This window comes from Octopus bimaculoides, chromosome 11 (genome assembly GCF_046866305.1).
Source record: "Octopus bimaculoides isolate indiv1 chromosome 11, ASM4686630v1, whole genome shotgun sequence".
In the NCBI taxonomy this organism is placed as follows: Eukaryota; Metazoa; Mollusca; class Cephalopoda; order Octopoda; family Octopodidae; genus Octopus; species Octopus bimaculoides.
Genome location: NC_142938.1, coordinates 42,639,424 through 42,653,597, shown reverse-complemented (window position 1 = coordinate 42,653,597; position 14,174 = coordinate 42,639,424). Strand labels below are relative to the sequence as shown.

General features: G+C 37.9%; 1 protein-coding gene across 1 annotated transcript in view; it reads left to right on the top strand.

Moving 5' to 3' along the window:
- The window catches only part of LOC106872600 (uncharacterized), a 314,391-nt gene that overhangs the window by 257,086 nt on the left and 43,131 nt on the right, over positions 1–14,174 (top strand). The window contains exons 63-66 of the mRNA XM_089360611.1: positions 261–443; positions 2,607–2,783; positions 7,512–7,703; positions 8,479–8,646. Of these exons, the coding sequence (XP_089216737.1) occupies positions 261–443; positions 2,607–2,783; positions 7,512–7,703; positions 8,479–8,646 (720 nt within the window). The remainder of the gene's footprint in view (positions 1–260; positions 444–2,606; positions 2,784–7,511; positions 7,704–8,478; positions 8,647–14,174) is intronic.

The following is a 14,174-nucleotide window of genomic DNA, read 5'->3' as shown; positions in this document are numbered from 1 at the left end:
TCAAGGTAATTTCTCCAGGACACATTGGAATATGAAATTAATATATGTAAGATAGTAATCCTATATATATATATATATATATTATTCGTTCAGTCTGATATTCTTATTTGTGCAATAAAATCAAAATAATCTGTAACACTATCGTAAATTCATTGCAAAACAATTCTCAGAAATTATTCTTTGACTATTGATCAAAAGTGACGGATATTACTCAAAGCCATCTCCCTTGTTTGTTTGTTTCCTTATTCTTTTTTTGACAGCTTCACATTCGGTAACCACTGCGAAGCCATTCAAACTCCACACGAATACTGTTTCTTGTGTATATGAAGGTTACGTCTACACAGTGCATGCTACTTTCCTTGCCCGAGATGGCTGTAATCAGTGTTCTTGTATGTACAACGGCAAGGTACTTTGTACCAAGAAACCATGCTCAATACTTCCAGGTACATTTTGTTACTGTTATTGGAATGTTGTTAAATATTATAATACATGGAAAGGCGGTGGGATCGATGTAATCGATTTACTCCCTCCCCCCGAAATTGCTGACCTTGTCTCAAAATTTGAAGCCAATATCATAATACATAGAAGAGGATTATCCTTGAATAAAACGTCTGTCATCTACACTTTTATTCAAGGGATATTAGCATTTAAAAAGGAAAGGTCATTTATCTATCTCTCTCGCTAAGCAATTTATTTAAAATTTTATATTAGTATTTTCAATTTCAAAATCTATAATTCCATTACTGACAATCAATCGACCTGAGACTAATCAGAAGACAAGACAGACTTGGAAGCCTAGCTATATTGTCACCGAAAATGAGTCTCTTATCGTGGTCCACAAGCAAATTATATCCAGTGATAGAATTTAACTAGTGTTTGTCATATGAAATACTCATATTGTTAGAAAATGACATCCCTGTTTGTAAATTTTGAAGGACATTTCTCGCAGATTGCAGACATATTTCATAGAAAGTTTAACTTGTACGCTATAGTATAATTTTTATTTAAATAATTGATTCTTACATCGACAACATGCTGAAACATTTTCCGCTGAGTAAATGATACGTAGTGACATCTATGTCCTTCTGTCGGGCATCAGAATGTAAATAAATGAAAATTGCTTCAGATAAATTGAAGCAGTCTCATAATTTGGCTCACAAATCTTACTTCTCTCCTACAACATTCCTTTTCTTATGTAAATAGATTCTTTAAAAATTAGAGAAAGGAAAATTGCGATGTTTTTCAAATGTATTGGAAATATAAGTAAAGCATTTTAGTTTTACTTATATTCTGCAAACTAGTCAGCTATGACTGACAAGTGTTTAGCAAAGTATCTTCAAAGTGTTGTTCCAACCGTCTCCTTTAACCCAGAATATCAAAAGTTGGCAGGTCAGCTTATTAAATGTATAGTAATGATATACTAAAATTATAATAATCTGGAATGCATCTCGGACACACATACACACACACACACACATATATATATATCATCATCATCATCATCATCATCATCATCATCATCATCATCATCGTTTAACGTCCGCTTTCCAATGCTAGCATAGGTTGGACGATTTGACGGAGGACTGGTGAACCAGATGGCTACACCAGGCTCCAATCTGATTTGGCAGAGTTTATTCAGCTGGATGCCCTTCCTAACGCCAACCACTCCGAGAGTGTCGTGGGTGCTTTTACGTGCCACCGGCACGAAGGCCAGTCAGGCGGTACTGGCAACGGCCACGCTAAAAATGGTGTATTTTACGTGCAACCTGCACAGGAGCCAGTCCAGCGGCACTGGCAATGACCTCGCTCGAATGTCTTTCCACGTGCCACCGGCACAAGTGCCAGGAAGGCGACGCTGGTAACGATCACGCTCAAATGGTGCTATTTTCGTGCCACTGGCACGGAGGCCAGACAGCTGCTCTAGAAACGATCACGCTCGGACGCGCTCCACTGGTAGAGGTGCCATCACGATTTCGCTTTCACTTGCCCCAGCAGGTCTTCGCAAGCCGAGTTTAGTGTCCAATGAAGGAAAGGTACGTATAAGTGGGCTGGCTATACCCCTGGCAGAGGCCTTGGATTATGGTCTCATTTGGCTTGCCGGGTCTTCTCACGCACAATATATTTCCAAAGGTCTCGGTCAGAAGTCATTGCCTCGGTGAGGCCTAATGTTCGAAGGTCGTGGTTCACCACCTCATCCCAGGTCTTCCTGGGTCTACCTCTCCCACAGGTTCCCTCAACCGCTAAGGTGCATATATTTATATATATATATATATATATATATATATATATATATATAGAGAGAGAGAGAGAGAGAGAGAGAGAGAGAGAGAGACATATACACATATATGCATATATACATATACGTATATACATATGCACATATATAAACACACACGCACTTACACACACGCACACGCACGCACGCACACACACACACACACACACACATACACACACACACATACACACACACACACTTCAGCTGAAACAGCTAATAAAAGGTTTACTCGATCAGGGTTGATTCGAAGCAAAATAAACTAGTAATTATATCTCTACTGTGAAACTCAAGGTAAATCACTTCCATATCTCCTTTGTCTTGCAAACAGCTATGCTCGGAGAAGATTCGTCTTTATCTGAAACCAACACTAAGACTACATGCATCTACCATGGAAATATATATAAGATAACGGAAATATTCGTGGCGATAGATCAATGTAATTCCTGTGAATGCATATTCCCGGGACGAGTAATATGCACTCATAATATTTGTGAAGGAAGTAAAGGTAAGATGAATTGGCATATTTTTCTCAAAAAAATAATAATAATAAATAATAAGGCGCAGGAGCGGCTGTGTGGTAAGTAGCTTGCTTACCAACCACATGGCTCCGGGTTCAGCCCCACTGCGTGGCACCTTGGGCAAATGTCTTCTACTATAGCCTCGGGCCGACCAAAGCCTTGTGAGTGGATTTGGTAGACGGAAATTGAAAGAAGCCCGTCGTATATATATATATATATATATATATATATATATATATATATATATATATATATATATATATATATATATATGTATGTGTGTTTGTGTGTCTGTGTTTGTCCCCTCACCATCGCTTAACAACCGATGCTGGTGTGTTTACGTCCCCGTAACTTAGCGGTTCGGCAAAAAGAGACCGATAGAATAAGTACTAGGCTTACAAAGAATAAGTTCTGGGGTCGATTAGCTCGACCAAAAGTGATGCTCCAGCATGGCCGCAGTCAAATGACTGAAACAAGTAAAAGAGTAAAATAGTAAACAGGACACCTTTCAGAACTACAGTGCGAATTACTTTGATCTTTCAGAAAAGAAAGGAAAGTGAAACGTCGGATTACATACTGTATTTAACCCGCATACTACTGATACTTAATTTAACGTTGGTGATGAAAAGATAAATCGGTTTCAAAGTGATTTGAACTTGGAGAGTCAAGTTAAACATTTTATCCTAATCCTCAACCACAATGCCTTATAAAATTGTAAAAATTACATCACGTATAACAGTTATATTTTTCTTTTTGAAGGTTGAAATGCAGTGTAAAGGGTCGTTGAAATGTAGTGTTTACCAACAAATTACATCCTTTGCTCTGGATGCTTATGGTAGAGAGGTGTATGCATTTGTTGAGAACCAGTGAAGCGTGTGAGACACGTGAATTAGTGATTAGTGTTTTCTACTTACGATCGTAAAATTCTGGTTTGAATCTTGGACCTGGCGATTCGTTGTTTTTTAGCAAAACACTTCATTTGACGTTGCGCCATTCCATTCAGCTGGTAAAAACGCGTAATACTACGACGGATCGACTTCCCATCCAGTGGGAAATATATACGCAGAATCCGGAAAACCGGTTTTATAAACCTATGACTCGGGAAGAACCTTTTTTTAAGTTGAAATGTAAGTGATGTATACAAGCAAGAACCAGTAATCAACTGCTAACAAATTAAAAAAATATTTGCTCTAGAAATTCTCAGAAGCCACATCCGAATATCGTATGCAAAATTATAGCAGTAATCTTTTTGTAGGAACTGATAGAGAAGAGAAAGAGAGATGGAGTGAATGAGATGGACATGTGAGCTTAGAAAGATGGTGATAGAAACATTCTGTTATTCGGATATGTTTGCTAAACTATGTTTATTCTAAGGGTACTGCTTCCGACTGAAAGATAGAGGTGAAGAATATGCACATCAAAGATAAGTGATTTTGGCAATAAATAGGTACTAAAAATTTACACTACCCATGTTAAGGAATGATATATTTTCCGATAAAATATTTCGTTTCCTTTACAATAGGTGTAAATACATTTTGTATTTTTCATTTGTCAGGTGAAATGTAGATTTGTTCTAATATTTGATTGGTCAATATTTACTAGAAATTCAAGCTGTACATTACTTCAGTCGTTCCTTGAATATTTTCCTTTATGACTTGCACCAATCATTATAACGTTTTTCTTTCATCTGGCGAGCGTCATAGAGTAAGTTTTCCGGCGCTCACCAGATTTTAGTGAAGATGTTAGTAAATACAATTTAATAACTGCTAGTAACAGGTTCTAATTTCATCTCGTCTGATGTTCATTAACTTGTTGATGTATACTTCTATGTTGTTGGCACTCTGTCACTTACGACGTCGAGGGTTCCAGTTGATCTGATCAACGGAACAGCCTGCTCGTGAAATTAACGTGCAAGTGGCTGAGCAGACACGTGTACCCTTAACGTAGTTCTCGGGGATATTCAGCGTGACACAGTGTGACAAGGCTGACCCTTTGAATTACAGGCACGACAGAAACAGGAAGTAAGAGTGAGAGAAAGTTGTGGTGAAAGAGTACAGCAGGGTTCGCCACCACCCCCTGCCGGAGCCTCGTGGAACTTTTAGGTGCTTTCGCTCAATAAACACTCACAACGCCCAGTCTGGGAATCGAAACCACGATCCTATGATCGCGAGTTCGCTGCCCTAACCACTGGGCTATTGCGCTTCCACGTATACTTCTAACTAGGAAAACAAATCCATAGAATTAAATCTCGCTATCGCGTTAGTAAGGGAAATGTATAAGCTGTACAGAAAATAATGAATGTGAATGTGAATGTGAATATATTTCTACTTGTCGCCAGTATTTGACTACGACCAGTCTAAGTAGCACACCACGTGATGTAAATAAAATTGATATTTCTGATTTACGAAATTTTCATTTTGAATTGGGTAGCCTTGTTTCGTTTATCCTCTATAAAAATGCAACATTCGTGAACTACATTTAAAACCTTTTCAAGACAGCATTCCTCTGCTACGAGTGTATTGATCGTGTTATGTGTACATGTGTGTGTGTGTGTGTGTGTGTGTGTGTGTGTGTGTGTGTGTGTGTGTGTGTGTGTGTGTGTGTGTGTGTGTGTGTGTGCGTGTGTGTTTATTAATATATCTATATATATGTATGTAAAGAACAATGAACTGAAAACTAAAAGTATTTAAAAATGGGCGAGAGATTGGGGACAGATGCGTAGTGGGGTGAGGTCAAAGTCAATCCTGCAGCTTAATTGGTCAGCTAGCATTTAAATAAAACAATGTTAAGTTTAACTTAACTGTTAAAAGAACTGTATTCTGCATTCCAGAACAATAAAAAGAAGGTAAGTCATATAAAGTCAAATTAGTCAATAGTCAAATTGCGTCAAGTCATTGAGGAGGATGAAACGCAATGGTAGGTTGGCTTTGTTCTTGCATGTGGCGCGTAGTTTTTCCATGACCTTAATTGCTCACTCACAGCATTGATTGCTTCTGCTGATGTTTAGTTTTGATGGCTCTTGTTTCCAGTGATTTGTCAACCATTTCAAAGCAGTCTTGTAGGGTAGTAAGGCTTGCAATAGCTCCGCATAATCTTCAGCTCTATACATTTGGTCACTGAACCAGTTTTCTGCCCAGTCATTTGGGATGAACTGACAGACCATCTGCAATCTTTCTCTCACATGTGGCATAAGGGAAAATGCAAGAAGAGTTAAGATTGCTTGTAAATTCCATCTAGCATTACTGATGTTTGTAACTTTCTGAAACTTGATGAAAGGTCTCCGTTTACATGGCAGAACCTGAAAGCACAAGTTAAGTGGAACAAAAACTTCATATCATCTCTCCAGCCAGACATGCGTTCCATTCTGGAAAGAGCCTTGGAGTTCTTCATAACTTGTCATGAGTTCTTTGACAAAAAAATATTATATGCTGGGTTAATTGCTTGCTCCTGCCAGCTCTTCATCCATAACTACATGCAGGATTTTGTCCAAGACATGGTGTTGGTAGCTCACAAATTGTGGTTTGTCATAGCCTTTGCTCAAGAACATTTTCTGCAGTCTAACCACTATCCTACTCTTTTGTCCTGTATTCACACTTGTCGTCTCAGCAATAATCATTGAGATGGCGCCCCACAAGTGAAATTCGTCCAAGACGCTTTTCACTCCTTCTGTAATGGTCTCAACCTTGCCATCACAGCTTCAGAGCAGCCAGCTTGATTTCACTTGTTTCATTCTTGATGACAACCGTTTGATATTCATTTCCGTCAATATGTTTACCATCGATATGCAGGCTCCATTTCTGATTGCGTAGCGTATCAATCAAGTATTTCTTCATTTCACCAGCTTTCTTGAAGAGTGCCTAGTAAATGCCTTGCTGACTAGGAGCTGGGATGTCAATGCCCTCCTCTGACAACTGTTTGCAGATTTTCACAGCTTTGTTAGTAGAGACGTTAGTTCCAGTTACAAGTCTCGTACCAATTGCAGATTTGCTGTGCCTTCTTGTGGAGGAATAAGTGTCATCACTATCACTATCATTTTGATCAACTCTATCATTTTCACCATAACTGTACTCTTCAATATTTCTTCAGAGTTACTGTCAGTGTCCAGAGATATGGGATTGATAAAGAATGGGAGACTTCAGCATCAGAGCACCTTATACATATATAAATATATATATATAAACACACACACATACACATATATTCTTTTACTTGTTTCAGTCTTTGGACTGCTCGAGCTTCTCCTCCTAGGATTTTAGTCAAACGAATCTATATTTCCTTTTCTGTCAGCCTTCTACATATTCTATACTCTCTGAGAATGGAATAAGCAGAGCAAGAGCACACACGAAGACGGAAAGTGTCACTGAGGAGGTCACAGATGTGTGACGAAAGATTTCCGGACAATGAACATGAGTTAGAATAAGAACAGTAATAAACGAGTGAAAAACGATATATATTTGGCAAAAAAAAAAATGACCATCCCAAAATACAACAATATATATATATACACATATCTATATATATATATATATATATATATATATATATATATATATATATATATACATACATACGTGTGTGTGTGTGTGTGTGTGTGTGTGTGTGTGTGTGTGTGTGTGTGTTAGGGATACAACTTCTTGATTTTTTTCTTCAAAAACAATTTCCATATTTTCACTTTTTGAACACATTTTGAACGTCTCACTCTGTCTTTCAAACAGGTAGGTACGTAGAAGCTCGGGCATCTCAAATCAACAAATACCCCATAATCAACCTTGAAATGAAATGCTTCTACCATGGAAAGATTTATAAAATAACAGAAACATTTATATCAGTCGATGAATGTAACTCCTGTGAGTGCATATATCCTGGACGAGTGATTTGTGGTCAGAGCATTTGTGAAGATACGATAGGTGAGAAGTTACGAAGATTTTCTTTTAGACTTTTCAAAAATCCCTACCTTTCAAAAATTCCTGCTTTATTTACTTTCAGTTTTAATCTGGAAGGCAGTGGATTGACAAAAGCACCGGAACGTCAGATTTTATGCTTTTTGAGTTTAATTTACACACTGCAAGATAACAGTTTCAATGTGGACCCACAATCTATTTAGATTTATTCGACGTTTTCAGAAAGAAAAATGGCGGAATAAACGCGTTTAATTAATTAGTTTTGAGTTGCAAGCCCCACCGGAGTCGATATTTTTAATTCACTCTCTCAGAATTGATGAAAATAAGTTCGAAGTACTAATCTGTTGCTAAACAACTTCATTTTTATGGTTTCTAATTCAGGCACAAGACAAGGCATTCTTGAGAGTGAAGCATTAGTCGATACCATCGACACCAGTACTTGACTGATAATCTATTTTATCAACCACAAATGGATGAAAGTTAAGGTTGACCTTGGTGGCATTTGACACAGAACGTAAAGAGCCAGAAGAAATGCCACAAAGCATTTTTGACCGACTCTCTGGTGATTCTGATAGCTCACCGTCTTGACACTTTGCTTGCTTCTCCACCATCACACACACACACACACACACACACACACACACACACACACACCAAGTCTTGTGTCGTGGAATATATAATTAGAAGGGATAATTTGAGTTAGACTGCAAATGTCTTTGCAACAAAAACTCAGTCTTTGAAAATGCTTAATTTGTTAAACGGTCTTACTTTATTTTTGCAGTCGCTAAAACTATGCCGAACCCCTCAGACACAGTGGCTATAACGTGTGAATATGATGGTATTACATATAAAGCAGGCATTTCATTTATCAGTTCTGATGGCTGCAATAGATGCCGATGTACACTACAAGGGAAAATCACCTGTATGAAAAGTGTGTGTCACTCTAAAGGTAGAATAATTCCTATCTTATCAGTATTGTGAGGCTACCCATTTATTTGTGTATGTGTTTATGTAATCTCAAGTAAGCATATTTACATATATATGTTTATATATATATACATACATACATACATATATATATATATATATATATATATATATATATATATATATACACACATATATATATATACATATATATACATACATACCTACGTATATATAGATAAATACATGCATATATATATGCGAACATGCAGTTGCTCATACACTCACACTTACACTTACACATGTGTATGTACGCTTGTATGTACGTGTGTCTGTGTGTGTCTCAGTGTGTGTCTATGTTTGTGTGTGTGTGTGTGTGTGTGTGTCACAAGAAATATATCTGTGTTTGTGTAGATGAAGGATTGAGTACTGTGTCTACAAACCACTATGAAATCAGAAAACTCATTACTATGATGAAATGATATATTATTTCAGAAATCGAAAAAAATCAATGTATCCCTGTTTCTGACAGTTTCGTTCATCGATTCTTAAGGCTGTGTAAATATTTTCGAGCTGTATTTTATTAGAAATAGGTGTCTTCTCCATAAGATGTAGGATATGTAATAGAATTTAGTGATCGGCTGGTACTTAAACGTTACAAGGGTACTTAAGTGTTTAGCTATTGAAATAAGGGGGTATGATATGTGCGTGTGTGTGCGTGCGCGCGCGCGCGCGTGTGTGTGTGTGTGTGTGTGTGTGTGTGTGTCCGTGCGTGTTTGTGTGTTTGTGTGGTTGGGTGTGTAGGTGATTGCCTCAGTTCCCGGCATAGAACTGTAGGGGTTTGATAGGAGTATGAAGATGTTTTTAATGAGTTAATGAACGGCTGTAAGTGAATGCTGGGTAGTGGCAGGGTGGAATGTTAATTTAGCTTATAGGTAGACGTACGGTTAATAGAGGTGAAACTAAGAAACAAAATGTGTGGTAACTAACAGAGAATACTTAAGATTAATTACTTGTTACTGAGTGAAAACAGCATTGTTGGTTTTAAGCTCGGTGTGCGGGTAAGTGATTGAAAATTTGAGATTTGGTTGAGTAAATGATGATTCTACTGTATATCTGAGATCAGTGTAACTCCATAGACACGCACGCGCGCACACACACATGCACACACACACACATACACAAGCACACAAACACACACACGCACACATACACACACGCACATAAGCACACACACATACACACACACACACACACACACACACACACACACACACACACACACACACACACACATATATATATGACTTCTGGTTACTTCAGCAATCTAACTACACGTGTACTGTTGGCGATTTCTTCTCCATCTTTGAATTTTTCCCTTTCTCCTTTCCGACGAAGAGCTATACTCGAAATGTCAAACTCTCTCCTTTCACTGAGCGTTAAGCTAATACATTTCTTGTACACGTTCTCACATTCCGTTTTTTTTTTCGCTCTTTTATTTGAATTGCTTGTTCATTTGATTAAAATTGTTTTAAAAAAAGGCTTCTACTCATGTAAATTGATTACTTTTGTTTGAATAATTCCAATTAAATAAGTCCAGAAGTTAGGTTAAATATATATACATGCATAAGTACCATGAATTCCCATTCTACAAGCTGGGCAAACAATTCCGTGAATATTTTACCGAGCAACGCTGGGTGGTAAGTCTACTATACACACACACACGCACGCACGCACGCACGCACGCACACACACACACACACACACACACACACACACACACACACACACATATATATATATATATATACTTGTGTATATAAGATTGACCAGTAACCGGTCTGTCAATATGCTAGAAGAAGCTCAGCTGTTTCCTCTTGAAGCACATCTGCTTAATCTATTATTACAACCAATATAGTCGCTGTTGTATGTTAGTCAAAAACATATTAAAATTGAGAATTATGGAAATATTATTTGGAGAGTTATTGTATAACAAAACAGGAAAGTGGAAACTTTTCTGTATTATCTATTCTCCCTTCTACGAGTTTCATTTGCTAATAGGAATTACAAAGATTTACATGTTATATAGACATGTAAAGAATTTCCTATTAAAAATTTAACAAAGAAAAACAGTTTTATAATACAAAAATCACATATGGATGAAGCGTTTTAATTTGGATACTAATCAAGATCTTCACAAACAGCCATGGTGAACAAAAGAGAAAGATACACAGGAACTTTGAGGTTTGAGTTACTGCCTCCAATTTTTTTCCAATTGTTTTCAAATTTGGTTTATGGATTAAGTTTTGTACACTAATTATGAAAATGGAAATCATTTTTCCTATAAATTTATAATTAAAAAAGTTATTAGCCTTCAAAGTTTTCAAAATTTGGGTATTTTAGTCAATTAGAAGCTAGTATCTTACACATCCCCGTGAAGTCCTGTTAGCATAATAAGCAAAGAACTCTGTTTCCGTAGTAACCAAGGAGTGTAACCACCACGTGTTCCATAATTGCTCGTTTTCATAACTGTAGGAATTCAATTGGAGAACGATATAGAGATTTTGACATGCCGGCACTCCACCTCTCCTTCTCGCTACTGTGACAGATGATGGAAGAGGAAGCGAACGTGCTGTTTTCTGATTGGCTGAAAATTCTGAAAATTATCAAACCTTGAACACCTGTAACATTTTCGCAAATTTTTTCTGGAATAAATGAATAACAAATTCGGATATAGCGTGGACCAAAAGGTCTCGTAGATTATGGGCTCGTTTGAAGGAGGGAAGGGGTCGGTTAGGGAAGATGTATGAGGTCGGACTGGAGGTGCCGGAAAGCTCGGAGAATGGTGCGTTGGAGAGATAGGGTGGTGGGATGGTAGGTGAGGGGAAAAGGGAGGCGGGAGACGGCAGGGCGGGTTCGAGGGGAGAGAGCAGATGCACGGTCCATGGAACGTGCTCTGGCAAGGGCGGTGTGGATGGTGGTGAGGGGATATCCCCGTAGGATAAAGTGGCGAGCCATGAGTTGAGACTGAGTCTCAAAGTCATGGTTGTCACTACAGAGCCTGCGTAGACGGAGGAAATGGGAATAGGGGATGGAAAGCTTGGTGTGTTTAGGGTGGGAGGAGGAGAAGTTAAGATAAGAGTGTGAGTCTGTGTGTTTGTAGTGGATGGAGGTGATAAGAGTGGAGTGATGAATGCTGACCGAAATGTCAAGGAAGGGGACAGAGGTGTCAGAGATAGTGCAGGAGAAGTGGAGGGCAGGATGGAAGGATTGGACAAAAGAGAGGAACTAGTCAAGATGTTCACGGAAGAGTGAGGTGGCACCGATACAGTCGTCAATATAACGGCCATATAGTTCGGGAGTGGGACCAGTGAAACTGGAGAATATTTGTGCCTCAATATAGCCAACGAACAGGTTCGCATAGTTGAGGCCCATTCTCGTTCCACTGGCCACTCCCGAGAACATGCTGGTAGAAATCACCCGCGAACGAGAAATCCACACACACACACACACACACACACACACACACACACACACACATACAGACACACATACGCACACACCAAAAGAATATATATATATAGGAAGTTAATTATATAGCCGATCATAGAGTGAGTATTGATTCACATCCATAAAGCGCTTAACCTTATAGACGGCTCGTCATACTCTAATACCTGCTGGCATATAACCTCTTTTCAAACTGGAGATAGAAAAAACATTACGGTCAGTTAATTTTGTGAACAAAATATATCTTGTCCAAGTCTTAGGTGGGACGGTTTATCACCCTTACTTAGATCGGTTCCAGTCAGCAAATTCTTTACGGCCCTAATCAAAAGAGGTCTTCAGTCCTGATCCGCATTTTAAATGCTACCTACTGCAAAACTCTATGACATGCCATATAATTAACTTCCTATAAAATACTTTGCTATTGTAACATTTAGAGTGTACTTCTTTTTCGGATATATGATCAACTGACGATATGCATATGTGTGTGTGTGTATATATATATATAAATACATGTGTGTGTATATACATATCTATATACACACAACTTACACACACACACACACACACACGTGTGTGTGTGTATAAGTGTATGGTTTGGGGCGCATGTATGTATATGTATATATACACACACACATTTGTGTGTATTTGTATATGCGTAGTGCTTACATCTATATACGTGTATATATGTATGTGTGTGGGGGGTGTCTATGTATATATGCATGTGTGTATAAATACATGTAAGCGTGACTCATATGATCACATGTAAGTACGTGTTATCACGTACGTACTCATTTCGAGGGATTGTAGGGTAGTAATAGGACTTCTGTCGCCAGGACATCCACCTTGAAAATACTACGCTGTTAACCCTTATTCCATCCTCTCTTGCCTCACCCCATTAATTTTTTCTCTGTTTTCTGCTCATCTCTTCATCTCTGATTATTTATCTAGTCTTATTTAAAGAAATACACTAGTTGTGGCACTGTTGATTGTTTGTGGCCCCTTGACTTCCGACATCATAGCCGGTTAAATCTAACAAACCCTCGGTATGTGGACAATCCACATCCTGTGCTATTTTATCTCCAAACCGAATTTTAATCAACTGAAGAAAACAGTTTCTTCATGATGTAATCGAACCATTCATCAAGAAAGGAAATGCGTCTGAAACAGTTGTAGTGAATCTCTAACTCATTTGTGAGGGGATTTGGTAGACGGAAAGTGAACGATGCTCGTTGTATGTATGTATATGTATATGTATATATATATATATATATATATATATATATATATATATATATATATATATATATATATATATATATATATATATATATATATATATATATATATATATATATATATATGTCTACGCGTGTGTGTGTCTTTGTGTCTGTGTTTGTCCAACCACCACCGGTTGACAACCGGTGCTGGTGTGTTTACTGGGGTCGATAGATTCGATTAAAAATTCTTTAAGGCGATACCCCAGCATGGCCATAGTCTAATGACTGAAACAAGTAAAAGATAAAAGGCACACACACACATATACACACACACGCACACACACATACATACATACATACATACATACATACACGCATACATACATGCATGCATACATACATACACACATACGATGCTGATGCGGATGATGATGGTGAGGATTATATTTGTGTGTGTGTGTGTGTGTGTGTGTGTGTGTGTGTGTGTGTGTGTGTGTGTGTGTGTGTGTACATATATATATATATATATATATATATGAAGCTCACAAGATCTGAAGAATTGTACGATGAAACTGCCAAAACTGCCAGTCATAATAATCTTTACAATTCTCGAAATATGTACGTACGTGTATATATATATATGTGTGTGTCTGTGTTTGTGTGTTTGTGTATGTATGTATATATATATACAAATGATGCAGCACGGAATTTTGTCAGTGAACAGGTCGCGGTCTCAAAGCGACGAAAATATTTTGGCAAATTAAATTTAAACGTTGAAGTGAATCTAACGGTTTTTGTGTGTTTCTTAAATGGCTTATAAACACCT